At 53.2% G+C, this 27,460-nt stretch overlaps 2 protein-coding genes across 15 annotated transcripts in view; one reads left to right on the top strand and one right to left on the bottom strand.

Moving 5' to 3' along the window:
* The window catches only part of MAPT (microtubule associated protein tau), a 34,312-nt gene extending 19,881 nt beyond the window's left edge, over positions 1 to 14,431 (top strand). For 4 of the 5 annotated variants that reach the window (XM_040989294.1, XM_040989293.1, XM_040989291.1 and 1 more), the window contains 5 exons: positions 1,377 to 1,642; positions 7,696 to 7,788; positions 10,211 to 10,292; positions 11,361 to 11,473; positions 13,986 to 14,431. In XM_040989294.1, the coding sequence (XP_040845228.1) occupies positions 1,377 to 1,642; positions 7,696 to 7,788; positions 10,211 to 10,292; positions 11,361 to 11,473; positions 13,986 to 14,201 (770 nt within the window). In that variant the 3' untranslated portion in view covers positions 14,202 to 14,431. The remainder of the gene's footprint in view (positions 1 to 1,376; positions 1,643 to 7,695; positions 7,789 to 10,210; positions 10,293 to 11,360; positions 11,474 to 13,985) is intronic. The other variant, XM_040989295.1, reaches the window with a different exon arrangement.
* A 3,739-nt stretch (positions 14,432 to 18,170) lies between these two features.
* The window catches only part of KANSL1 (KAT8 regulatory NSL complex subunit 1), a 199,526-nt gene continuing 190,236 nt past the window's right edge, over positions 18,171 to 27,460 (bottom strand). For 6 of the 10 annotated variants that reach the window (XM_040989220.1, XM_040989219.1, XM_040989221.1 and 3 more), the window contains 8 exons: positions 26,989 to 27,171; positions 26,400 to 26,588; positions 25,915 to 26,063; positions 22,186 to 22,307; positions 21,621 to 21,678; positions 21,294 to 21,406; positions 20,308 to 20,560; positions 18,307 to 20,005 (listed from right to left, as the gene is read on the bottom strand). In XM_040989220.1, the coding sequence (XP_040845154.1) occupies positions 19,778 to 20,005; positions 20,308 to 20,560; positions 21,294 to 21,406; positions 21,621 to 21,678; positions 22,186 to 22,307; positions 25,915 to 26,063; positions 26,400 to 26,588; positions 26,989 to 27,171 (1,295 nt within the window). In that variant the 3' untranslated portion in view covers positions 18,307 to 19,777. Of the gene's footprint in view, positions 20,006 to 20,307; positions 20,561 to 21,293; positions 21,407 to 21,620; positions 21,679 to 22,185; positions 22,308 to 25,914; positions 26,064 to 26,399; positions 26,589 to 26,988; positions 27,172 to 27,460 lie in introns of all 10 variants that reach the window. The other 4 variants (XM_040989228.1, XM_040989227.1, XM_040989225.1 and 1 more) reach the window with 4 other exon arrangements.

The raw sequence follows: 27,460 nt of genomic DNA, 5'->3' as shown, positions 1-27,460 counted from the left end.
CTGCAAGGGCCAACGCTGAGCCCGGTGTCCCCACACTGCGTGGGCTGTGCGGAGGTGTTGAGGCGAGCTGGTGCTGTCCTGGTTCGCTTCCAGGGCAGGGATGGGGGAGGGGGGCATTGTCTCGAGACATCCGGGGTTCTATACGTCTCAACTGTGTCCCTATGCAGGGTTCTGCCATCTCCTCCTCCTTTCTCCTCTTGCTTCCCTTCCTCCTCCTATTTCTCCTTTCCCACCCCCTCTTCCTTCTTTTTTCTTTTAAGATGTAATTTTTTGAAAGGCAGAGTGACAGAGAAAGAGATCTTCCATCTGCTGGTTCACCGCCCCTAAATGACTACAATGGCCATGGCTGGGCCGGGCCAAAGCCAGGAGTCAGGAATTCCATCTGGGTGTCCCACGTGGATGCAGGGGCCCAAATTCTTGGGCCATCCTCTGCTGCTTTTCCTAGGCACATTAGCAGGGAGCTGGATCGAAGTGGAGAAGCCAGAACTTGAACCGGTACTCATAACAAATGCTGGTGGACAATGCCAGCCTCCCTTCCCCGGCCCCACTGGCCTCTCAGGCATGCCCACTCCTCAAGTGTATCCTGCCTTCTGTCTCCAAAACGGAGTCGTGCACTCTGCCCGGTCCTCAAGGACACCCCCCCGGCTTAGGGAGGGTCTGAGTCCTGGCGGAGATGGCCAAGTGGCGTTATGGGATTTGAGCCTCCGCCAGGGGGCGCCTCCCGTGTCCCAGTGGGAGACAGGCCTCTGGTGTCCAGGTGCAAGGACAGGGAGGTGCACCGAGCTTCCCGCAGGAGTCTGCGCGGCGCGGAGCCGGGCTGGCAGGGCTGGCAGGGCTGGTGGGGCCAGGCTTCACCATGGCTCCTAGCCCACGAACCAGTCCTGCAGACCCACTCCAAGCGTTTTGTCTGCAGCATCCCAAGCAGCAGCTTAGTGAGCTGTACCAACAGCACCAGCCCCCAGAGCTGCTGAGACTCTGGGACCAAGGGGCCGTGGCCCACACTTGGAGAAAGCCTGGGCAGTTGGCTCCGGAAGTGTAGTGTAGGGGGGCACAGAGACATTTTGGGGGTACAGGTACCCAGAGGAGAGTCAAGCAGAAGCAGGTCTCTTCAGCCTGCCTGGGCTATCTTGTGCTTTGGTGAGTGGAGGCGCGGAAGCTGGCGGGGGTGTAGCTGCAGTTGAGGGAGTGGCATGAAGGGGTGGCCCTCTGGCTGGAGCATACCCGCTGTTTGGGGCTCCAAGTGGGGGGCCCGGCAGCCTCTGCCCTGTGGAAAAGGCCAAGGGGGGCGGCTGCTGGGGCCTGTCGGGCCTTGCCCCTGCCAGGGGCCGCCTCTGGGGCCTCACTGACCTCCCTGTGTTCCTCCCCTGTCCCTGCAGGTGACTCTGGGAAATCCGGGGACCGCAGCGGTTACAGCAGCCCCGGCTCCCCGGGCACCCCCGGCAGCCGCTCCCGCACCCCGTCCCTGCCAACCCCGCCCACCCGGGAACCCAAGAAAGTGGCGGTGGTCCGCACCCCGCCCAAGTCGCCGTCGTCCGCCAAGAGCCGCCTGCAGACGGCGCCCGTGCCCATGCCAGACCTGAAGAACGTCAAGTCCAAGATTGGCTCCACTGAAAATCTGAAGCACCAGCCGGGAGGCGGAAAGGTAGGAGCGCGGGCGAGGCGAGACCCCGGGGTTCCCGCCACCCCCTCCAGGCCCCGCCTGTTACTGCCCGGTTCTGGGCATCTCCATAACAGCAAATGATCTCCCCAGGGCAGGCCGCGCCCCTTCGGGGTGGGAAGTGGAGCAAGGTGGGACACTTGTCCCCGCATCCCTGGTGCTGAGTTGTTGGGGCTGGTCGGGAAGGGACTCCTGGGTTCAGAGCTACAGGCGGTGGGCCGCGTGTTGGCTGGGCCGCCTCCTCCCCTCTCCCTTTAGTTTGTAGGTGACAGCTTCTGGGGCCTCGTACACCTTGGTGCAGCCGCCCTGCCCCTCTGTATGTCCCACCCTAGGCTGCTGGGCATGGGGCCTGAACAGAGGAACTTGGGGTGGACACTCCCCACATTGGGGGTAGGGGAAGGGCAGAAGGACAGGAGGCACGTGTGGGTACAAGGTCCAGGACTGGCTCCTGAAGCCACCAGTGCACCTTCAGGGACTGGGCAGCCTGGGGGCCAAGTGGGGGTGCCCTGTGCCTACCTTCTGGGGCGTCAGGCCTCAACTGGCTTTTTGCATCCGCGTGGCCGCGAGGCTACTGCCTGGTGGGAAGACCTGAGCAGCATCAGGGTCCATGGGCACTGTGGGGTTTGCCTCCTCCAGGCTGGGGGCTGGTGGAGGCCGTGTGCCAGATCTCAGAGGGGACCTGGGTCTTAGGATGCCAAGTCGGGCCCAGGTCTGTCCCTGTCCACTCCAGGGTCTCCTGTGTGAGCACTGGCCACTCTATGTCACGTCCAGGTTTTTGCAGCAGTATCCCTTGGGGACCATGTCCTCCCCAGACACTTGGCACAGCCTGTATATGGCTGGGAGCTGGAGGGGCCATGGCCAGCCTGGCATCTCCACCTGCCCCATCAAAGAAAGGGGGACAGCAATGTTCATGGGACCATGAGGTCAAGGACATGGACCTGGGACAGGGGAGGGACCTTCTCTGTGTTTCCCACCACCTCCAGTGGCACTGCGGGACCCACTGTCTTCCTCCATCCCCACAGTGCTCCGGGTCGGGGGCCAGGTCTAGGGGGGTGGGCTTGCAGCTGGGGCTGTGTGCTCCAGAGGCCACCTCCTGAGCCCCCGGCCTTGGTGCTGCTGTGGCCTGGGGGTGTGGGGATGCCCTGCTTTTTTCCCACCCCCAGTCACCTCTGAGTCCAACTTGTTGCTCCTGGGACTCACTGCCTGCTTGTTCCCCCACTGGCCCGGAATGCCTTCCTCCTCATATCTTTCCCCCTCTTCTCAAAGCCCCCAGACCTCTGACCACTCGGCCCAGGGTCTGGGCTGTTACTAAGGGTAGAAATGGTCTCAGACTTCTTTGCCGTTCATTTGTTAGCCCAGTATCTGTCCACCTGAGTGAATGAATCAAGTGGCTGGGGGCAGAGTCCTTGATTCACTCCTGGTGCCAGGAGCTTCCTACAAGCCCTGGGTCCCCTGAGGTTGTCTTGGAAGATGGAGGCGTTGTGTGGCCCAGGTCCTGCAGCTTCACCCAGGGCAGCAGTGAGAGGCCTGACCCAGGCCCCGGCCGGACCTGTTCCCTTGCACCTTGTGGGGTTAAATGAGACAGTGACACGGGAGCTGGCCTCATTGAGTGGGGTGGGGAAGTATGGAGAAGTGGTAGAGGGTGGACAGTCCAGAGCAGAGAGGCAGGCAGTGGCCACAGCTCCACCCCCATGGGGGAGGAAGAGCACCGGGCATGGGGGTGAGGGGCCCCACAGCGGCCTCCCAGTGCCCCTCTGGATGGGACTGAAGGACCCTGTGGCCCCACATACAACCAGTGCTCAATAAATGTTTAGCTACAAGGAGACAGAGCTGTGAGGGTTTGAAGAACAGGGAGATGGCAGCCCTTTCTTCTCCCAGGCACATGTTTATATATTTTTTAATATATGTTATATGTATTATATATTAACATTTATTTACATTATATGTTATATAATTATGTATTATATATTAACATTTATTTTAACTTGAAAGGCAGACATGCACAGAGAGAGGAGAGAATTTTATCGTCATTGATTCACTCCCCAAATGGCCGCAAAGGCCAGAGCTGAGCAGGTCTGAAGCCAGGAGCTTCTTCCTGGTCTCCCATTTGTTTGGAGGTCCAAGGACCAGCACGGCCGGCGGCAATACTCCAGGTGGCCACCAGATGGCTCTGTGGCTCCGAGTCTTGCATTGGCCTGCCCTCCACCCCCACCCCGTGTCTCTTCCCTCCCAGCTAGGATTCCGACTTCTCCACCCTTCTCCTTGACTGCTCACTAGCCCAGAGCGTAGAGGACTTTTAGGGCTGTCCTGCACCTGGCAGCAGGACCCAGCCCTCCAGCGAGCTCAGGCAGAGGTGCAGGCCCACAGGGAGCCGGGGCCCCTCGCTGGGGACAGCTAGGCACACCCTGGGCCCGCGTTGTGTGGTGAGGGCGCTGGCGGCAATGCAGGTGATTGGTCCAAAGGTGACCCCTCCCCCTGGGCCTGTGGCCTTCTGAGTGGCCGGTGGACTGGGCAGGTTCTTTGGCATCAGTCCCTGGGCTAATCGCTGGCTGCTGTCAGAGTCCCATGCGGGACCAGGTTCCTGTTAGGGTTGAGAGGCAGTGAAGCCTGCCTCCACCCCCTGCAACACCAGGCCCTGCGGGGCGGGGGCTGGGGCGCCAAATCCAGGCCCAGGGTGGGTTTGGGTCTTTCAGGAAATGGGTGAAACCACCCACCCCTGCTCTGTCCCCACAGCAGCTTTTCCAAGGGTGAGATTCCCAGCCTCGTGCTGGCCACTGCCGGTCGTGCTCTGCCTCTGGTGCAGCTTTGCGGATCTGCTTTGCAACCGACCTCAGATCCACTGCCAGCCCCTGCCTTTCTTGTGGGATTGGAGTGAAAGAAGCCACTGGTGTGCTTGTGGCTGACTTTGTGTTGTTGCCTCACGCTGTTTGATTGATTTGCTTTGTTTCTTTTGTGCATTTGCACTGAAAAAAGTAGGTTGTCATCCTTGAAAAACGGGTCCGTTTTGTTCATCGAACAACGAGCGTTTTGCAACCTGTGCCGTTTCCTCTTGGCCTTGGCTCCCAGGGAGTTCAGAGTGAAGTGTAGTGACCGGCTTTGTAATGGTCAATCTTGATGACCTTGCCATCATAGAACATTATCACTAACTTTGTTGAATTATTGTGTGTGTGTGTGTGTGTGTGTGTGTGTGTGTGTGTGTGTGTGTTTTAACTGTTTCTGTTCTTTTTGGAAAGCAGGCAAACCTGCTTCTGGAACTTAGCCAACACACAAAAAAAATGGTGAAATAAGATAATAACCTCCAAAGGAGGAGGTCACGGGGGACCCCTTGATATGTGAAGGTTTACTCCTGAGAGTAGAGGGGCGTCCCCGTTGCCCCCCAGCTGCCCCCGCCCAGACCCCAGAAGCTCTTCCCCACAGGGTAGAGGTAGTGCTGCGATCACTGTCAACCACAAACAAACGTTGTTTTCAGGACTCCAAGGACAAACCAGGCAGTAGGAATGGGATCTGAGATCCGAGCAGGTCTGGCATGGCGTCTGCTCCCATCTTGGGAAGGCTGGCTGAGTCCTGTGGCCTCCTTGTGTGTAAACAAGTGGCCTCTGACTCAGAAAGGGATGTGGACTGGCGTTTGTGCCCCAAGTTCAAGAAGTAAGGGAATTGTCTATTCTGAAATCCCAGGAATGGAATTGGGAAACAGAAGGGAGAAAATGCCCTGGGCAGCCAGGGGTCAGGGGACAGCAGCGGCGAGGCTGGCGTTGGGTCGGGTTGGCACTGCTCAGGGCGGGCTGGACCACCTTGTCCAGGGCCAGTTCCAGAGTGACACCGAGAACTGTTTGAAGATTTGTTTTATGTGCTTGAAATGCAGAGTTGGAAAGTGTGCTTCCTGCTCTGGTTCACTCCATAGATGGCTACAATGGCTGGGGCCAGAACAGGCTGAAGCCAGAAGGCAGCAGGCTCTTCTGGGTCTCTGGCGTGGGTATAGATATCCAAGGACTTGGACCATTTTTTCTTCTACTGCTTTCCTAAGCCATTAGCTGGGAGCTGGATTGGGAACTGGAGCAGCCAGGGCACGAACCAGCATTCCTATGGGCCTCCAGTGCTGTAGCTGGCTGCTTGGTGCACTATACCACAGTGCCAGATCCGACAATTTTTTAAACCAAAAGCGTTCGAGAGGCAGAGGGGAAGGCAGCCAGCACTCCCAGTTGGGGGTTTCCTCCCCACTTGCCTGCCAGAGCCAAGGGACCACCATGGAGCCAGGACCTTAAACCAGATCTTGTGCATGGGTGGCAAGATCCCAACTACTGAAACCATCGCGAGCCTCACAGGGGACCCATCCGTGGGAAAGCTGGAGCTGGGCTAGCCCAGGCCCGCGACTTGCGCTGTGGCCCCTGGGCCAGCCATCCAACCCTGAGGGGTTTTGATCCTTACTTTCCGTTTTTGCGAGTCCGTACTATAATAAGAATCTGTTTTATCTAAAATAGAATTATGCAAGTGCTCAACACGGCAGCCAGAGAATCTGTGAAATGGGCTTGAGGACATTGCTAAGAATGCACACAGAGGTTGAAATGCTGTAGGGTGCACACTCCCATATCTGAGTCCCAGGTCCACATCTAATTCCAGCCTCCTGCCAGTATGCGGCCTGCGAGGCAGTGAGGGATGGCCCTTGGGCCCCCACATGCACAGGGGAGACCTGGAGGAAGCTCCTGGCTCCTGGCTTCAGCCTGGCCCAGCCCCAGCTGCGTTGTGGGCATCTGAGGGGATGGAACCAGCAAATGGAAGACTTATCTCTTTTTTTTTGCTTTTGAAGTAAGCAGAAATAAATAACTTGAAAACGGCAGCTTCTGGTGAGCATAGAGTGTAAAGAATGTGTGGGGTGCGATGTTGTCGGCGGCGTGGGGAAGGCGTTGCGTAGTCATGGCACTCAGTGGGTCCCTGTCAGAGCAGGACTTGCGGGACGTGCAGCAGGCTGAGGGATGTTCGTGTGGGGTACTGAGAAAGCTGCTCTACCCTTGCCTGTTACTCTCTAGTTTCAAGATCCCAAGTTCTGTTTTTTCTTGAGACATACACATTCTACTGCGAAGGGAGTATGACGGGCATTGGTGATTCCAGGTTTTAAGATTCAGATCCTTCAACTTAAATAAACCATGGCCGGAGCTGGAGGCGGGTGGGAGCACAGGTCCCTAGTGCTGATGGCTCCTGACCACGGGGCTCTGGGAACAGAACGGCCACAGATCGGCCTGGCGGCAGCTGAGCTCACCCACTAACACTGCTGGGTCTAGCTGGACGTTTACTCTGTGCCCACCAAAACCTGGGTACCCTGCCTGCCAGCACACCTCCTGGAAACCCCTGAGCCATTGGGCAGCCACTTCCAGGGCTCCAGGGTTTGCCCATCTGCTCTGCAGTTCCTATGCTCATTACAGTTCCACATTGGGCTGGTCCCGGGTCCTTTGCCCACAGCCTGTCCCCAGCCCTTCTACCGGGTGCCAGGAGGAGGATGAACCTCTCAGAAATAGTCCTGTGGGACCCGTGGTGCCCACCCTGCCCCCTCCTCCTCCAGAGAGAAGGGACCATGGGTGGGACATCTGCTGGGACAGCTGCTTGGAGGAGCCAGCCCATCCCCCTCCCCCATCCATGCCCGGACCGAGATCCCAGACCTCCACAGGTGTCTCTAAGGCTGTGGACACACTGTGATCAAACTGGTACTCATTCAGGCCATCAGACATCTTTGCCACCCCAGCCAGGCCCTTGCCTCCTCCTTACAGACCTTGGGGTGCTGAGGCACCCCTGGGCACATTCATCAGTGATGTGAAATTAGCTCCAGGGTCTGTGGGGTACCCCAGGGTGGGAATGCCTTTGGGGACAGCCTCTCTCCCTTCTCCTGAAGACCTTGCCCTTTGCCCCAGATGTGTGACTTGTTGGCCTCTGTCCCCTGTGGGGCCTCTCCCCGCTCCTGAGGCCCTGCACGCGGGGAGGCATTGCGCAGAGCGCTGGGGGCGGCTCACGGCTGCTGTGTCACTCATCATTTTTTCTGGCTGTCAAAGGTGCAGATAATTAATAAGAAGCTGGATCTTAGCAACGTCCAGTCCAAGTGTGGCTCAAAGGATAATATCAAACACGTCCCAGGAGGCGGCAGTGTGAGTACCGCCAGTGGCTTGAGCCAGGCACGCCTGCACTTGCAAGACATTGCAAAGAATAAGGCATTCTGGGTTCAGCATCAGCCCTGGGGGCTCAGCTCCCAGAAACCCCTCCCATGCTCTGGGGTCCCTGAGGCTATGCAGGCAGGGCAGGGTCAACACCCATCGGGGCCCACCCATCACTGTTGTACACCTACTCAGGAGCTTCCCTGGCCCTTCTGAACTCGGGTATGAGCTTTGTCACGTCCTGGCTGTCACCTGGGGTGGGGTCACTTGGAGGGGGAGGTCCCACGGGCCCAACCCTGGGTAGACCTGGTACCCTGCCTGGCCCATGGCAAGGAAGAAGGGTCTCGCCTCTGCTTGGTGCCTCCTGCACCTGTCAGGGAGGAACTGACACCCAGACCCCTGGGTAGAGGCCCCTGATGCCCAGAGCCAAGCAGGAGACAGTGGTCCTGTCGCCCTGGGGGTGGGGGTGGGGGTGATGTGTGGACAGGCTGCTGAGGTTGCTTTTCAATTCAGCTTCTCTAGCCACATCTCCTGAGGATCCCCTGCTATATGTCCTCAGTGAGACCAGGGATGGGGGCAGGGCCCTTACTTACCACCTGCCCTCCTCATGGCAGCATCCCCAGGCTCTGAGACAGAATCCCCTGGTTCCTTCTGGGCTCCCTTCTCCCCTCCCTTTCCCAGCTCTCTGTCAGTGCTGGACTTCTCCCCCTTCTCCCCAACCCCGGGAGGGGCTGGTGTGAGTATGAGTTCCTCCACCACACCCCAGACCGGCAGTTGGCACTGCTGGGCCTGGGCCCCACCCAGAGGGTTGACTCTTGCAATGACTGTGCTGCTGCCCCTGCGGGCTCCTGGCTTCCTGGGTGCCTCTGCACTTGCCCTGTGGCTGCTGCATGGGGCTTCCTACACTGCCTCCCACCCTGTCCGCTACGCAACTCCTTGTCACCCACTCCCCGCCTCCTGTCCACTTCACCTTGTCATCTGTCCTAAGGGAGCAGCGCCATGTGCCCACCTGCCCTTGCGGGCTCCCAGTGCACCTGCTATGTGGTTTTAGTTCACCTCCTGTTCTCTGCCTTCCCCGCAGACATGGGGATGGCTGTATGCTGAGGCCAGCGGTGAGCGGGGAGGTGGGTAGCAGGGCAGGGGTAGAGAGGTCCTGCTTCTGGGCTGGGTGGAGGCTGTGACGCTCCTGAGGGCAGAAGCTGGGGATGGGGGCTTGTGTCCAGTGCAGCTGCAGCGTGGAGGGCAGCACGGCCACTCCCACGTACCCTGCTGTTGTCAGCCTGTGACTGTAGGTGACAGCAGGAAAGCCCAGGCTGACCCTTCCACTGGAACCTTACAGGAGGCTCTCCTGCTGGCACTTCTGCCAGAGTCCCATGGCCTGCTTCTACCCCTCCCCGGCCTGGACGGGACTGCTCAGTGGGCGGGCCTTACCTTGCTTTGCTTCCGCCCGTCCAGAGCCTGTCCATGCTCCTCTGACCTCCTGTCTGCCTGAGCATGGCTCTGGTGCCCACCTCCTCCCTCCCCTTTCCCTTGCGGCCATCCTGAGACCCCTGCCCCCTGACACCCATGTGCTTCCTCCCAACTCCGGAAGCGGAGCATATGCAAACAGCCAAAGCCTCTGTGGTGCTCACCAACTTGGATGCTCTGGGGTGATTCCAGTTCCTACCCACGTGGAAGCTCCCTGCTGCTGTCAACAGTCCCCAGCCACAGCTCTCCCTGGCAACCCCAGGACAGGGAGCAGGGGTCAGTGGCTAGGGGTGCTAGGGGCCTTTTGCAGTTTTTTAGTGGCCCATGCGAGTGTCCCTGAGCACTGGCTTCTCAGCCTGGCCACTGTGGGATCCTCCTGGGGGCCAGTTAGGGGGCATCATTTCCTGCAGGGGTCCCTCAGGGGCAGGCTCACTCAGCTTGCGGACACTAACTGTGGCACCTGTTGCTTTGCTCTCTTGGTAAGAGCTAAAATGTCTTGGGAGCCCAGATGCCTAGGGTGCTGCTTGCTGCTGATGCTGCTCTTGTGAGGTTCTGGGTTGGGGAAGCTTCTGGAACAAACCCTACCCTGCGATCCTATTGGAGGCCCAGTGGTTGCACTGCTCTCTCCTGCTTGTTGGTGGAGTTCAGAAACGCACCCCTGCTGAGCGAGCTGGTCAGGGAAGGGAGTGACTTTCCCACACACTGTTTGCCCCACGAAAGGCCTGGGTCACGCCCGGGCTCTCCCGAGTCTCAGGCTGTGCGCTGCAGGGGTCCCATGGCTACCCTGGGTGGGGCTGGCAGGATTTCAACACCAACATATTTTCCAGCCGGACATGGGCGTGTCCCCGACACAGGGGCCTGGCTTGCACAGCTGCTTCTCGTTGTGTCGCACCCATAATGAAATAATCCTGTTTTTTTTCTCTCTCCCGGCATATGTTCTCATCACCAGGTGCAAATAGTCTATAAACCCGTGGACCTGAGCAAGGTGACCTCCAAATGTGGCTCACTGGGAAACATTCATCATAAGCCAGGTAGTCCTGGAGGGTAGCAAAGGCCAAAGGGCTGGATGCACAGTGCGGGGCGGGGTCGAGGGGGTGCCTTCCCAAACGGTGGGGGAAGACAGCCGGAGAGCAGAGTGCGAGGCTTGCACGGGCCTGGGAGGCATGACCGCCCTCGCTGGACCGGACTCAGGAGGATGGAAGCTGGCTGTGGACATAACTTGGTCCCTGCTTGGTGCTCAGCCATCAGGGAATACCTTGCCAGTTGCACCAACTATAACCCGAGATCTCCAGGCTAGCCACTGCCATGCCCATTCTGTGACTTGGCTGAAGCAGAAATGGGCAGCCTGAACTCCCCGAGGACAATGTTGCCTGCCTGCCTGTGCTGTGCCGTGGGCTTGCAACCCACCTCAGGTGCCACAGAGCTCCTGAAGTGGGGCAGACGGCGGGCGGGGGAGGTGATGTGAGGAGTCTAAGTGGGTGGAGGCTGCCGTTAAGACTCCTGCCATGAGTGTAGTGTGGGGCCCAGTAGGGGAGAGGGGGAAGAGGCTGCCTTCCGGGCGTGGTCGGGAGCTGCTCTTTCAGTGAAAACTGGCCCCCCTCTGGGCAGTCGCCCCAGTGCACCAGGAGCTGTTTCTCCAGGAAGTTCTGCCAGACAGCCCTGCCTCTTACGTGGCGCCCACATGTGGGTGTGGCTCAAGGTCGAGGAGGGTGTCTGGCCCTTTCCCTAGCATGCACTTGGGTATTCGGCATCCCTATCTCCTCCAGGGGCTGTGGCTGACTGGATGGGGGTGGGGAGAGACGTAGCCAAGTGGTGACTTTATAATCATTTCTTCTGGACCGGACTGCCATTTATCTTTGCACTGCGAAGAAGAGTTTGGACAGATGAAGCGAACATTCTTGAAGCCTGCTGCAAGGATTTGGTCTGACCACGTTCTGTGTTGAGGGGAGACTTGCTCGCTCGCTCTCCAAGGCTGCTCACTGCCCCTGTTCAAGTCACGGGCTCCGTCATCACCTGCTCTCCCCCAGAGCTGCTGGTGTGCTGGGTCCTCCAAGTCCCAGGAGAGGTGGCAAGTGGCTCTTGCGTGTGCTTTGTTCCAGGAGGAGGTCAGGTGGAGGTGAAATCTGAGAAGCTGGATTTCAAGGACAGAGTCCAGTCAAAGATTGGGTCCCTGGATAACATCACCCATGTCCCTGGTGGAGGAAATAAAAAGGTGAGGGGGTGGGGCAGGGGAGACTACATGTGGTGTGTTCATCAGGTCACCTAGCGCTCCAGAGGAAAGTGGAGGTTCCTGTAGTGCCTGCTTGGTGCCCCATCTCAGCAGCAGTCGGGCCACCAGGGTTTGGCTCTCGTTGTCCCTGCTATCACCTGGCAGCTTTAGCCGCTTGGGGTCTGTGCCCCACATGCAGCTACTGCTTGGTGTTATGATGGGAGCAAGGTTTTCTATTGGTCCATTCCTCCAGTGGACTGCCACAGCTGGGGCTGGGCAAGGTGTAAGCCGGCAATCAAGCCACGTCTCCCACACAAATAGAGGAGCTCAAAGTACTTGGGCCTCTTTCACTGCTTTCCCAGGCACATTAGCAGAGAACTGGATCAGAAATGTAGCAGCTGGGACTCGAACCAGCACTCCAACAGGGGATGTTACAAGTAGCAGATGAACCTGCTGTGCCATGATGCCTGGTATTCAGTGTTATTTACTCCTTGAGCTGATTGGGGGTTGGAAACTCTTGGGAGGAACGAGCAGCAACCCATGGAGGCAAGTTGGCACACCCCAAGCCAGCTGTGAGGTGCCAAGTCCAGGGAGCATAACACATTTTTCTAAATGGGTAACTAAGCAGACAATGGTAACAAATCCAGGTTTTGGCAGGGCTCTGTCGTGGCAGTGTGCACAAGGAGGCTGCTGGGGTCTTTGGGGGTGTGTGGCTCTGAGCAAGTGGGCTGGTGGCTTGGAGTTCCTCTTCTGCAGAGCCCTGGTGTCCACCGTGCTTCCCTGCCAGCCAGAAAGTTCTGAGAGTGGCAGAGGTAACTGGGATCTCCCACACTTGCTTGGCCCAGTCTTCTCATCTCTCCCTGTGGTTCTGGAGGGGCAGGGGTTCCCATCCTGGGTGTGTGGTGGGTGTCCCTCTGTACTTTTATGGAGTGCTAGTATGCTGATGGGGAAGAAAGCCTACATTCTTCAGCTCCCCATGGCAGCTGCCCCCTCTCCTAGCCCCCAAGTTTCCATGGTGTGTCTGCAGACACAACTGCATGCATGCAGAGGGGCCAGAGCCCAAGGTTCTGTTTGACCATCTGCCCTAGCTTGGTTAGGGATGTCCAGGTCTGGCCCCAGACCGAGTCTGACTTAGTGGCTCTGGACTGGGCCCGACGGTCTGGGTGAAGGAGAGGCTCAGCCACTACCTGTGTCTCTGTGGCCCGAAGGGAGCGCTGGGCTTGCCGCTGCTAGAAGGGTCACTTCAGCAAGATCTGCATCCCCTCCCTGCCTGGTCCCAGCATTTCTCCTTCAGTAACACTGGATGGAAACAGCCGCATCCTGGGTTGGTTGTGGGACTAAGACAATGTTCTGGAAGATTCGATTCCTAATGTACTGTAATTAAGAATGTAAAGTCAGAACCATAGACATAGGGCCAGCACTGAAGCATAATGAGTAAAGCTGATGGTGCCAGCACCATCATAGGCACTGGTTCAAGTCCCAGTTGCTCCATTTTCCATCTAGTTGCCTGCTGATTTACCTGGGAAGGCAGCAGAGGATAGCCCAAGTGCTTGGGTTTATTTACCCAGGTAGGAGACCCTTACGGAAGCTCCTGACTCCTGGCTTCACATCAGCTAAGCTTTGACTCTTGTGGCCATTTGAGGAGTGATTCCAGTGGCTGGAAACAGTGTCTCTCTTGTCTTCTGAATAAAAAGAAATTTTTGAAAAACCAGTTTTTAAAAAATGCCTAAAATTTATTTGAAACACAGAGTGGGATCTCCTATTTGTTGATCCATGCATTGAATGCCTACAACAGCCAGGCTGGCCAGGCCCAAGCCAGGAGCCACAGACTGCATCCAGGTCTCCTGAGCCCGTCCACTTGAGCCTCCCAGAGCACATTAGCAGGAAGGTGGACTGGAAGCAGTGATGAGACTAGGAGCTCCCTGCTGGGACAATTAGTGTTTCAAGCAGTAATGTGACTCTTCGTGCTACAACTCCCATTCAAGAAAGGAAGCTGTAAAGAAAATACGTAGCATTCTTGCCAGTTTGTAGCAAGTGACCTTTCCAATAGGATAATAGGAAAGCCCTGACCCCAAATGAACAAGACTGCCTGTGTAGCCTCACCAGGACCAGCTTTCCTATTTGTCCTCAGCCTGGCCCCCCTGCAAAGGAGGCTCTGAGGGTCCACAGACCCCTGAAACTTGGGCAAGCCCAAGAACACAGAGCCCATGTTTGCTGCTGAGTGGAGAAGCACTGTATCCACCACCTTGCGGGTCAGAAGGTGAACACTTGTTTTGCACCCTCCAGCCAGAGCTTCCTGTCTGCCACATCCCCAGTATCCTTGGAGGGGCCAGTGCACATGTATGGCCAACCCCACAGCTCCTCCTTCCATGCTTTCCTTTGCAGTCTGGCAGGATTCCCTGAGGTAAAGAACACACACCTTCTAACCCAACAGAGTGGAGTGTATCTCTGGGGGAGGTGGTGGCACCGCCTGCTCCTCACCCGGTCCTCCCGCTCCTACCCCTTCTCTCTGCAGATCGAGACCCACAAGCTGACCTTCCGTGAGAATGCCAAAGCCAAGACTGACCACGGGGCGGAAATTGTATACAAATCACCAGTGGTGTCTGGGGACACATCTCCGCGGCACCTCAGCAATGTGTCCTCCACCGGCAGTATCGACATGGTGGACTCACCCCAGCTTGCCACGCTAGCCGATGAAGTGTCCGCCTCCCTCGCCAAGCAGGGTTTGTGATCAGGCCTCCTCTGGGGCGGTCACAGTCGTGGAGAAGAGAGAGTGAGAGTGTGGGGAAAAAGCGTAATGATCTGGCCTTCCGCCTTCTCCCTCCTCGGCTGCTCCTCACAGATGGGTTAATTGGGTCATCACCTGCCCTGCTTTTGTCACTTGGCTTGGGCTCGTCTTCAAAACCATGATGGGAGAGACAGCTATTTTCCAAATTAACAGGGGCTTGTAATAAAACAGTTTGCAAACACACGTGGGAACCTGGCCACTCCCAACATTTCCTTGGGCAATTACTTTTGTTTTCCCCCAGAGTGGAAGAGGGAGAAGGAGCAGCTCTGCAAGCTGCCTCTGTTCCCATCTTGGGAGCACGCAGGGGCAGTGGCAATAAAGCATTTGAAACTTTGGGGGTGTTCATGGAGCCACAGGCAGAGGATGCTGACCTTGTGTGTGTGTGACTGGACGATGGGGGTGGCAAGGGGCTGGAGAAGAGCAAGATGGGAGAAGCAGACACTACCCCCGCCGGGTGCCATGGGTAAGGCAAAGGCCCAGGGAGTTACCCATGTCTCAGACCGTGAGGCCTCCAGTCATTGGTGGCCTGGGGTTTCCAATGGCTCAGTGTGGCCATGGGTGAAGGGAGGTTGGCGCCCTGTTGATCACCCCTTGCAGAAGACTGAGCTTGGTTGCCCATTCTAGTGTGCTGGTCACCTTCTTTGGCCCTTCAGGGCAGGGGTCTGGAGAGGAAGGGCTTTCATCCCTCCCCCCTGCCCCACAAAAACTGTTTTGCCTGAGTTCTTCTGAAGGTTGGAATTGCAGCTACGATTCTGGTCACCTCACAGACCTGGGACTTTAGGGCTAACCAGTTCTTTGTAAGGACTCGTGCCTCTTGGGGGACCCCAGCCTGGGGTGCAGGTGCCTCTGGAGGGCGTGGAACTCTGGAATATGGGTCCTGAGTCTCCCACTCCTCTCAGAGCTGCTGCAGCCCCCTGGCTGCCCCATCTTGCCTGTGTGTCTGCTGTGAGAGCCCAGTCACTGCCTGTAACCCCTCATGATGTCACCCTCTCCCAAGCCACACACACACACACACACACGTTTCCCATCCCATGGATCCCGAGGTGCCTCCCACAACCACCCTGTTGACCATGCATGGGTGTGCCAGATTAGGGCTGGGCCATGACTGGCTCACTTGAAGAAAGCCTTGGCCTGCCAGAGATGGCACCGAGATGGGCAGGCAGGGTTTGCAAGGCAACACCACACTCCATCTGTCCCCTACTGCCACCCCAGCTCGTAACCACTGGCCTGTGGATGGCCCAGCCACTGTTGAATTCCACGTGCATGTAACCAGCTGCCATGCCCCCAAAGGGAAATACGTCCCCAGGAAGCTCTTCCCTGAACCCCACTTCTCTGCTGGAGCAGCTGAACATATACATAGACCCGCCCTTCCCTCCCTCCTGTACCTGTCGTGCTGTAGTTGGATCGTCTGTTTATGCTTGGATTCATCAGAGTGATTATGGTAGTGGGGAAAAAAAAAAAAAAAAGAAAGAAAAAAAAGAAAGAAAGAAAAAAAAAAGGAAAAAAAAAAAAGCATGTATCTTGAAATGCTTTTGAAGGGGTTTCTAGCCCACCCTCACCAGGGTCCTGGTAGCTGAGCTGAGAGGTTTACACCAGCAGAGACCAGATGCTGACCCTAAGGACAGTCCTAGGTTGCAAGATTGGGATACAAGCCAGGGTGTTCTCCCTGGCCTGCCCAGCAGGACTCCCTGCATCCGGGTGGAGAACAGTGTACATGTGGCTGGCTGGCAGCTGTTCCCATGTGGGCACAAGCCTGGAGTCCCGCAGCAGCCCCGACAGGGAGTTACAGCTCTTGCCATAGCCGCAGACAGCTAAGGAGGCCATGTGCTCCTGGGAACACAGCTGCAGCCCCAGAAGCTCTGGCAGCAGCCTCCCCAGGGAGGGGTCTTTAGGTCACAGAGGGGATGCAGGTGGGTGACTGGATGTGCTCTTGGGGCCCAGGCTGCCTGACCAAGGAAGGGTGGCAGTTAGGAGACTATGTCCTCAAAGTCTTGGCCAGGGCAGCCAGACCAACAACCCCGTACAACCCTACCCAGTGCCTGGTCAAGGGGCACAGCCTTGGGCCTTGTTTCATCAGCTTTGATTTGGGTTTAGTTACAGGCAACTCAGTGGCTGGGTAGAGATCTCCATGCCACACCAACTCTCTGGGCCCAGAGCTTTCCATTGAGAGGCTCCCCAGTGTCCTTGAGTCCCAGCTATTCTCTGAAGAGGACATGATGAAGAAAAAAAGACAGGTGGCTTCAAAATGGGGTGGTGGTTGGATATGTGACCCCTCCCTCACCATTGCTGCTACTTGGGCCAGGTCTCAAGTCTTACACCTCTTCCATATCCTCTTCTTGCAAGTCCTGGGTCTGAAGAGCAGGGTTAGTGCTGGCAGGGGGATTGCGGAAAGATGGTGAGCTTGGGACTGTAAATAAGGATAGACCCCTCCCAGGCTGGGCATTCGTTCCTTCCCACCAGAGTCAGGGCCCCCAGGGGTGGGTTAGTTGGAACATACTATATACCTGATTCCTTGAAGTTTCCAATTCACTTTATCACTAGTTCCATGGAAATGGACTGCGTTGGTGAAGACTGTCCCATTTGCCACTGCTTACTGTGCTTCTGGGGGAGGGGGGAGAACTGTGCACAAGTTAGCATGGGCAGAAGTCAGAGTGCAGCACACTGCCCTGTTGATGGCTTTCTTCATCACCTCAGCCACATTTGCCACAGGGAGATGCCATGCCATTGCTGTGACAAGTCTTGGGGGGGGGGGGCTTGCTTTGCTGTGGCAGGAGCCAGCCAAGTCCAGGCTATGTAGGAAAGAACTTGAGATCTGATGGCCTAGGCCAGTGCCCTTTCATAGAGCACCATTCTCATAATCGCACTGCCTCCAAAGCCCTGGCAAATGTCCCTCCTAGCACTGGTACCTCAACAGCTTCTCTCCTGCTGGCTTGGCTACATAGCCCACTCCCAGGAGCTGGCAGGATACGTTCCTTATGTCTCTAATATCCCATGCAACGTCACAAGGTGGGGACCAGGGCAGAGGTGGTCATCAGTCTGTCCCGTTCACTGTCTATGGCTTCGTGATTCCGATTTCAGCTCTGAAAAAGATTATCCTGGGTCCTGACCCAGAGTCTCACCTCCTAACGGACTTTGCCCCATGAGGTTGCCATGCCGGGCAGAACAATTTCTGGCACCTGCAAGTCCCATGGCTTCTTTGATAATTTTGAGGGTGGGGGGAGGGGAGGGACACGAAATCAACTTAGCTTAGCTTCCTGTCTGTGAATGTCCACATAGTGTATTGTGTATTTTAAGGACAATTTACACTGTTGCTGTACAAGTGAATTTGGAAATAAAGTTATGACTGATTAAATAAGGTCTGCATTCATGGATTCCAAGGATAAGATAATGTCACAGGATACGGAAGATCTGACTCTATCCTTTTCTCTGTAACTCCTTTAGATAAAACAAATAGATCTTACAAGTGACCTATCATCTGATTATTCCTAATTATGTCAAGGTCATGACACTGACATCTTAGGTTTTCAGGTTCACATCTGAACCCCAAGGCACCCCCTTTTTCTGATGGGCTGACTGCCGCAGGCAGGGGTAATGGGGAGCACGTCTGAGCTGCAACCAGCCCAGCAGCAGAAGGCAGCCACAGAAACGCTCCCTCACAGGGCCCCACTCTGGGGGTCCCGATAGAGCACCTCTGCTGGAGAGCCCCCCTGAGGAGAGGGGAGAGGAGAGCGGGGCATAGAACAAGGCACATCCCTTCCTCTGAAGATGCTGTAACGCCAGGCACTCTCTGACGGAGAGTGGCAGTTTCCATGAATAAACAACTTAGCGGCACAGAGCTGGCCTCATGAGAGGAAAAGAACCACTGAGAGGCAAGAGGCAGAGGGTTCATGCAGACACCCCTGTTCTTGGCAGCCTTGCTGAGGATGCCCCCCTCTCTGGTGACAAGCAGTGACACTAGCATGCAGTCTGCCTGCCTCACACACAGCTCCAGCAGTCACAGCTACCTCAGCCCAACACGCCAAGAAACACCTGGCTCACAACATTCTGTAACTCTTTTTTTTATTATTTTTTTCCATTTTTTCTTCCTTTTTTTTTTTAAAGCACAAGTCTGTGCTTTGCGAACAGAATCAAGACATTAACAAAGATCAGCTTCTCTGAAGAAAAGCACTTCTATAGAACAAAGACAGCTACATGTTTCGCTGCCATTACACAGCTCAAAGCAGGAAAAGAAAATATTTACAAAATACAGTTTTTCAATTTTTTTACAATGCTAAAAGGGTTATTCAGAATTTTCAACCTTATAAATAGAAGAAGCACTTTATGCATAGGGATATGGTGCATTATTGTTTTTGAAAGAAACAATGACAAACCCTTTAACTTGCAAACAGAACAACAACAACAACAAAAAAAAACAACAAAAAATACCCACTAATGTTGAAAATTGTGAAAAAACCCCAACCATTAGCAGTTTGTCTACTGTTTTTATACGATTACAAAATGGCAGGAAAAAAAAAGTCCTTCCCCCCACCCCCTTTGGTGATGTGATTATACATGAAACAGGCACAAGGTTAACAAAGGAAGGTGACGTGAGGGATGGAAACCACAGCCAGGATCAGACAATGTTCCACAGGCAGGGGGTGTGTAAACAAGGAGGAGTCATCGAGGCTGACAGGAAGCAGGGAAGGAAACACAACGAAGTGGATCAGTGAGTAAAACCAAGACCACACAGCAGAGACGGACACTCACTGCCCAAATCCTCAAGTCTGCAGGGCACAGGGTCAGAGGTGACACATTCCTAACTACCTTCATAGCCCAGGATAGGTGGTAAGTATGTTCTGAATGGAAGGACTGGGTGTGTGTGGAAGGGGGACCCGTGAGGGAAGGGCACAAGGGACAGGCCAGGGGCAACCTGAGCAGCTTACTACAGCTGAGGAATACAGGTGGAGGAACAGAGCGACAAGGGGATGTCTGCTTGCTGAGGCCTCATGAGCACAACCAGCAGCAGGGGCAAAGAGGCAATGGTATGGGGAATGGGGACCCGGGCCAAAGCTGAGCTAGGCCACTCATGACGGGGACAAGAAGAGCCCAGACAGAGTGCCTTGCTCTGTCCCACCCTAACCTAAAAAGGCCATGCTGAACTGGAGCTTTCCATTCCCTCGGCGCATTTGGCATTCTACTCTGACCACATGGGTGACAGAGAAGGGTGATCAGCTAACTTCATAAATCCAGTGATTCAACAGTGCAGAGGATACACCCAGGACCAGGCAAGCAGGGTCTTATCCTGAAATTCTGTTTGCCAACTGGAGGAAGTGCTCAGGTGTGTGACAAGAAAACATAGAAACAAAAAGAAAACAGAAATCAGAACCAAGAGAAAAAATATCAAAGTAGGATCTAAATTTCTTTAAATTCACTAAAAACTGTGAAAATTTCTGGCATATGATGTTTGAATATCAAACGCAGAGATTTCTGAAGCTTTAATGCCAATAGTTACGTAGTCTGTTTAGATGCTTATCTCCCGCTCATCTGTGCGTTGGGCGCTGAGCTGTGACCATCGCTGCCAGATGCCGACTCTTGAGGGGAACCACGGGAGGGGAGGTGGGTGCCACCTCCGCTTCCCGGCCAGTCTTGCTGCCTGAGGTGCGCCGAGTACAGCGGGAGGCCCGTTCCTGTGCATCCGGCTGGTCCTCACACTCTGCCAGGGGACTGTACGCCAGGGGGAAGGTCCGCCGTTCCCATGGCTGCACAGACTGTGGGCAGACAAGGTACCTTTATGAGGACCCAATCCAAACCTGCCAGGCCCTGCCCTTGAACCTGTGAATGGGGACCCATAACCAGTCCCACCTAGAGTTTCTGGGGCTGTCCAAAAAGAACCCTTACATAGTGAACACCCTTTTAATAATGGCAGATAGAGTTCTAGCCTATCTTTTGACAGCTAATTTCTAGAGCAATCCTTTGTTTGGTCAAAACCGGGAGGTAAACTCTGTAGTGCTATCCCTCCCCAAACCCAACCTCTACCTGGCTTACTCCATGCAAAGATGGCGTCCCTTACCTGTTCATCTAATCCCAGCTCTGGTGTGGAACAGCGGGTGTCTTCATTGGTTAAGTGTCGCAGAGTGTCCCGAGCCACAGGGGTGAGAGGTGCTGAGTGCAGTTCTGGGCTAATGGGGCTCCTGGGGGACTGACCATGGGAAAATTCTGACAAAGAATGGCCACTGTTGACATCGGGGGAGGCAGGCTGGGGGGTGGAAGGGTTGGCACTGCCCAGCTGGGGGGTGGTCCGGCCATCTGATGATCTGTAAGACCTGTGTAGCAAGGAATGCAGATCTGAGTACCTGGGTAATAAGGGATTTCTGACCCGTTCATTACTGGGGGTAGGGGTTAGGGAGAAGGCATGAAAAAAGCCAGTCCCACCCAAGGGGGCTGAGGCTGACAGCACAATTCTTTCCTAGGATTCAACAACCTAGTCCTCCCCACTGCTGTCTGGAGGGATGGGTGCACAAGATGATGCCAAAGAATTGTCGTGCCTTCTCATCCCAAGAGTTAAGCAGAGCTGAATGACAGACACAAGCCCCTGCCAAAGCACCTAGTGATTTTGTGGGAGTAAAGAAACAGGTCCAGACCTAGGACACTGCAGTAGTAACAGTAAAGGTAAATTTCAGAGTCCTGAAACTTTCTCCTTGACAATCTTAGAGCTTCTGCCACTACAGGCAGTAGATGGGAACAGGTAGTTCTATAACTCCAGTGCACTATCCAGAAGGGAAAGGTCTTCAAAGCTCCTGCGACTCGATCATTGCCACTCCTACCAGGCCAAAACTCCACAGGTGATCAGTACACTTTGTCGACATTAGACAGTGGTCCCTCGGGAAAGGATCTAGCTTTTGACTATATTCCCACTAGTTGTAAGGACATTCCACTGTCTGCAGAGGAACATTAAGAGCAACTTGGGAAGTGGCAGTTCTGTAGACAAAGAAGCCCCTAAATCCCTATCCACCCTCCCTCCCTACAGGCCTTGGGTGCCTGTGCCTCGCTCATCACCTGCTGCCACGTCGCTGGGGTGGTACACTTGTAGTCCACAGCCACCGTGCCCTCTCCATTTCCTCACATTTGGCATGTAGGGCGGCAAAGGCTGCATCAGAGAGGTCCTCGATCTGCAACAGAGCAACTTCAATGATATCCTCATTTCTCTAGCAAGCGTGTTAAGTATGGGGAGACTGACTCTAAAACCAGCCCCTACCACTGCAGGCTCTTCCCTGCAGGACAGGACTATAAAAATGGCATCTGAAACTCCCAGGTCCGGAGACAACTGAAGTATGTGCACCTGTATATATTCTTGTAAAAAAAGAGGAACGACCATGCCCTTACCTCCTCATTCTCCTCATCAGGACTCCCCTTCAGAGACTGAAGATCAACCTCCCGCCAGCTGCAAATGAAGAAGGAACAATGATGAGACCCATGCAGGTTGCAGCATGGGCTAGGATCTATGGTGTCTCTGCAAGTGTCAAGTATACAGGCCTGAGCCTTTGGGTGAGCACTGCTTCCTCACCTTTATCAGAGCCCCACACCCCAGTGCTCGTAACGACTCTTAACAGGAAAATCTGGGTGGCAGTTGGGTTGGGAGACTGAGACAAGCTTAAGCAATGGAAAGATTCAGGAGCGACACACATAGCTCAGATACAATATACATGTGTTAGCATACACATTTCAGACCAATTAATAGTCACTGGACTATCAGGTTGTGATCTTTGGTTGGTGCAGTTATATACAGGACAGAAAGAGAGTACTATATCAAAACAATTCCACTATTAGGTCACTCCTTTCCTAAAAACAGGAGGTAGGCCAAAGAGGGCTGGGGCCCAAGCTTGGTCGGGGAAATGGGGCAACGACAGGAAGAAGGAGGGAGAAGGAATGATGAATTTAAGGTTTCTACCTGGGAGTAAGGATTTCCTTGTATTGCAGCTTCTCTACCCGGGTTGTTGCAGCAACAGACATTGGGATGACAATGTTGTTAATATCAAATGAGCTCTCTCCCCTCCTCCTCCTTACCGGCTGCTGTAAGACAAAGCTAAGTTTAAAGGAAGGCACAACTCTACAAACATCACATCATTCATCCAAGATTTAAGCAAGCCAAGATCACCAATCATCAGGCACTTGGGTCTTTGAGTACCCAGCTGTCAATGTGGCTCAAACCTAGGAAGTGATCCTCAGCAGCAAATCTCTCAGAGAATAAGTGGGCGGTCCCAAAGAATAATTCCCCATTTCTACAAACCCAGGATGTGCTCTTCCTTCAGGCACTCATGTGAGAAAGAGACTTCAGTTTTACAGCAGTGGGCACCAGGTCTTAAGCTAACAGCTGGGGTTCCCATTCCTCCATCAATAGCTCTCCTTTCAAATGTCTGTTTCTCTCTTATCTCCATCACTTAGGACTTACACGGGTCCCAAGAGCAATGCTTTAATTAAGCCTGTAGTTGACTCTTCCAATTTCAATGTTGAACTGCCTTATCCTGAAAACTGCCCAAAGGATGAGCCCATTTCAGTAGACTGTCTAATCTTGGATACGATGGAAATGATTCCTGCTTGGTGAGCTGAACTTTTCAGCTGAATCTGTACCTGCCATTTGCTCAACCCTTAGGGCACTTCCCTCATGCTCCGGTACTTGAGGAAACAGCTACGAGCCTTCCAGCTGCACAACAGAGATGAATGGATGGAAACACAGTTCACGCTTCAGGAGAAAAAAAATCTACTTCTATAGGAAGTGGATAATGTCAGACCCTTGGGGGAAACGGGACTCCCAACTGACCCAGTACCAGAAGTGGAGGTGGGACTTTCTAGTAACTGGTAGATCAAGGGGGGGAGAGGAGGGGATAAAGTAAGGAACCAAATGTTGGGTCTCGCAGATGTGAGAAAAGGTCTACCAGCTGCTTCCTTCCCAGACAGCAAACAGCCTACCTACACGGAGACAGACTGTTAAGTGAGCTGTGAGAGGCTTGAGGCAAACAGTGGGATGACAAACATGTTGCCACGGCAACAATACAGCTGAAAACCCCTAGGAGGCTGCCCTTACATGCAAACCACTAGCTGTAGTTAGCTTATGGGGCAGGGTTTAGTGAAGGAAGACCTCCTGCTCTACAACTCAGCCCTCAATCCTCTGTTTCCAAAGGGTGACAGAGGATTTATTCAGCAACCCAGGATACCCTCAGAGAACACTAAAAAGCAGCAATTCCTGGCCAGGGTTTCAGCTGGCAATTAGGATTTCAATGTACTTTTCACATTAATTTCTTTCTCAAGAAAATGAAGCTAATCTGCTACTGATCTCACAAGTAGGTTAATTGTATAACCTAATCGGTTGAAGAGGCTTACACTAGCCTGACCTGGCTGAGTTACGTCCAGAGGACTCTGCCACGGAAGTGGATGTCTCACTACAGGAAGCTTTAAGATACCTTTCTCTGCATCTTAGTCAACAAAGTATTGCCACCCCGCTCCTCCAATTTTCCAGGCTGCTGTTAGTGCCTCCAAGGGAGAATGACTGGAAGGCGCAGGTTGAGGGACTGCCTGTCATCCTCTACTTGGACTCTTGAAATGCTGTCAGATATTCATCTGGTCAAGTTTAACTATTCTTTCATGTTTATAGCTGGAGGTAAAGAGCAGGTCAAGAGAATGGAAAGTGTGTCCCAAGCCTGGCTGTACATCAGATTCAGTACTTAAAAGAAATAACAAGAAAAAGAAGAAACAGTTGTAGCAATCTCCCATCCTTCCTCTGATCTCAGTGCCGTTTCCCTAAGAGGCTCAGGGTATATAGCCACTCACTCCTGTGAAGTACTGCTGTGACTGTCCCACCCATCCTCTGGCTTCTCTTTGCGACTCCAATTAGATGGCCTCTCATGCTGTTACTAAATAAATTCAAATTCCTTGTTAAAAACTTGACAGTACAACCTTAAGTGCTGTACAGAATTTATACTCAATAAAAAGGAAAATAAAAATTTTAAATGATTCAGGCCTCAACTGACCTTCTCCAGAGGATTGACATGTCAGAAAAATATTAACTATGTGCTAGATTCAGGGTTCATTTTCTAAAAACTAGAATCAGATAATCTCAATAACCTTTGATTATGTTAAATCTTCTGTTGGACTATAACTAAGTCTGAGGGACATCAGACACCTGCACAGATGACCTTGGTATGTAGAAAAGGTACAGAAAAGGAGTTCAGGTCCGATTTGTAAGAGTAAAGGAGAAAACAACGCAAATTCCCACCTGTTTGCTGGAGCCTACTGAGTACATGCTGTGAACTTTGATGCTTCATTTACACTCTGAAGAGCTTCATAAAGTGCCTGTGCAAGGCCCCAACACTGCCTCCACTAGCATGGGGTACACTAGTAAGGGAGCTGCCTCTGCAATCAGACTGCCTGGGCTTGAATCACAATGAAGACCCTCACAAACTGCCTCATCCTATGCCATACACTTCATCTTGGACAGCCTCAGGTTTTTATGCCCACAAATGGGAATTCCTAATACCACCTATATTTCACAGGTCAGAATGGGATAACACAAATAAAGTACTTATCATGGGAATATAGTATAGTCCAATAAACACTACAGGTGAGAGTTTTATAATTACTCTTATTCTCACCATTACAGAAAGGACCTTCACTGGGTACAGAGCAGCTATGGGTGTATTGTGTGAGAGGGCACATCTTGAAGGATTTACCACATTAGAATAAAATCAATGGGACTGTGTGCAGAGTGGCTGCACGAATTGCTCTGTGGATAGAGTGTGGGACTACTGTAAAAGCCCACTGGTGAGAAATGTTCCTGAAAGGGCCTGCTGCTCAATTCATAGCTGTTGAACTGTTAAAACCACTTGAGCAAGACCCTCAGAGCATGCCCCACAACAGGGACCTGGGGGGGTGGGGTGGGAAATTGGGGTGGGCTTCTCCTTTAAAACCCCCTTTTTCTCAGATACATGAAGGAAACAATGTGGGAAATAATAGTCTTTCCCACTTTCCTGTAGCCCTTGAACCGTTTTACCCTAATTAACTATATAAAGATTGTCAAAAATATAATAAAAAAACAGAAAAAGTAAAAAGAAAGGACCTGCTGCTGTGGATCTGTCATTCTGTGTGTGCATAAAAAAACAAAAAAACAAAAACAAAAAAACAAAAAAACAAAAAAAAAAAAGAAAAAAAAGCACCAAAACATGAACTCATCTAGTTCTTTCTCTTCTAGAACACAAATATCCACAATTTACTCTTAGTATTACATTCAGACCCAGCAGGAGAGTACAGATGAGGAAATCAAATGTTTCCAATGTCTATAAGCTTCTATCTCTTCGTTCTTCCCGCTCATGGTCACCTTTTGGGGCCAACAGATAAGGGGCCATGCCACTGAGATCTGTATGAAACTTAATCTCAAATATTTTGAATAGTCATAGACCACCTTAAAAATGTCTCTACCATGCCTTCTATGGATGTCTCAACAAAGATCCTTCGCTACAATAAAAAACAACCTCAGAGAATGTCAGGTACTACACCACTTTTGATTTTAAAATGCTGCACACGAGGATGAGCCGAGTCCCTGCACATGCCCGCTACCCCTAGTGTCCTTCAGCATGAGGTTTAACTTCAGGAGGGTCCATGTGGCCAACTGCACACAGGTACTTACAGATGTGCTGGCTGTAACCTGTGCACTGGAGGTGGTGGGTGCTGAGGAGTCTGATGAGGTGGAGAGTTGTCGCACCAAAGGACTGTGTGGCTGATGGTGGGCAGCTGCCAAGTAGCTTGAACTGCTAATATCTGTGTGATGCTTCAACACTGTGGAAGTCAACAGAAAAGGGAGGGATACACAGCTATCTTAACCAGCTCTACTTCTAAGAGAAGCTAGGAATGCCAGCAATATACACTAAAGGCAAACATTATAGCGTTTAGCCTAAAGGTGAAGCAAACTGGTTGATGGGAGTAAGGGGCTGGGTAGAGGTTGCTAAAGCCAAAGAAGTGACCTGCATTTAGAAGCAGCAGTGTGTCCAACTACTCTGCCTTCCTAGAAGGTGAAGGGCAAAGCTGGCGGCATTTCAGACAAGCTGGGGCTGCACCCAAAAGCACTGAGCAAGTGCAAATGCAGGTAGGTAGCGGTGCTGGGCCTGACCCTACCTTCACTTCTCTCAGATGAATGGTCTCGCAATCTCATTTTGCTGTGGTTTGGGTCATGCACAGGTAGCGGTGGGTTGAGCAAGCGCTCTGCTTTTGGTGCAGTCACTCGCTCCACCACGGGCACGGCCCCCATATCGTCTAAGTGCTGCCTGTGGGTCCTGTCAGGCCGGGTTTGGTGATGGGACAGCTCTGAAGAGGGGAACAGAAAAAGAGCTGTGAAATACCTCCCCTCAAATCTTTTCTTACAACCATGGCAGCAGGATAGTCCTTTGGGACCGAAGCTTCTAGTCAATAGCACAATGGCTAGGACAAGCACAAGAAGTCCACAATCCAAGAGACATGACAGCAGCCTACAGCCTCCACTCTTGGGTGGAGCCAATATTACATCCCCAAAACCATGGTGTCTGGAATAGTTTCCAATGTTCACCCAAGAGCAAGGCCCACAGAGTGGTAGACTGAGCTGAATTTGTTATTAGTCAACTGGATTTCTCAACCCCAACATACTAGCACAGCAAACTGGCACTATGGGAATGTAAAAGCAATGAGGAATGACTGGGACACCAGGACTTCCTGATTCAGTAAAACTTACTGGCAGTTGTCAGGAAGGAGTTGACCAACTTGTGCCTGTCTTTACGAGCTGGATCTGGCAGACTGCCTGGCACTGGTGCTCTGTGCTTAAGTGAAAACTTTTTGGGAGGTTTGATTTTGTCAAAAGGCTTGTTATGCCACTGAGATTTCAGCATGCTCTGGAAGTGCAGGCTCGTGGGAACATCTGCAAGAAACACAAGCACCACATGTCAGTCCCAACACTTGACCTCAGGGCTCTCCTCCTCACACAGCTGCGCTCACCACCTTGCTAGTGGCCAAGATTTATATCATCTCCTTTATCTGTGCAAGATCCACTTGTGTGAACTTTACTGAAGGTCATTCTTTTACTTACGTTTGCCTTTACAGTTCCAAGGGAAGATGGGGGACCCAAAACACCTTTTGTTACATGAAGTTTTATCTGTATTCCTCTAAGTTGACTTCATTGGTTTGAAAAATGCCCTTTTCTAATTTTC

The sequence above is a fragment of the Ochotona curzoniae genome, unplaced genomic scaffold (assembly GCF_017591425.1).
Source record: "Ochotona curzoniae isolate NIBS_2020 unplaced genomic scaffold, NIBS_Ocur_1.0 contig_520, whole genome shotgun sequence".
Lineage (NCBI taxonomy): Eukaryota > Metazoa > Chordata > Mammalia > Lagomorpha > Ochotonidae > Ochotona > Ochotona curzoniae.
Note: the sequence above shows the minus strand (reverse complement) of the source record. Positions and strands in the feature narration are given on the sequence as shown.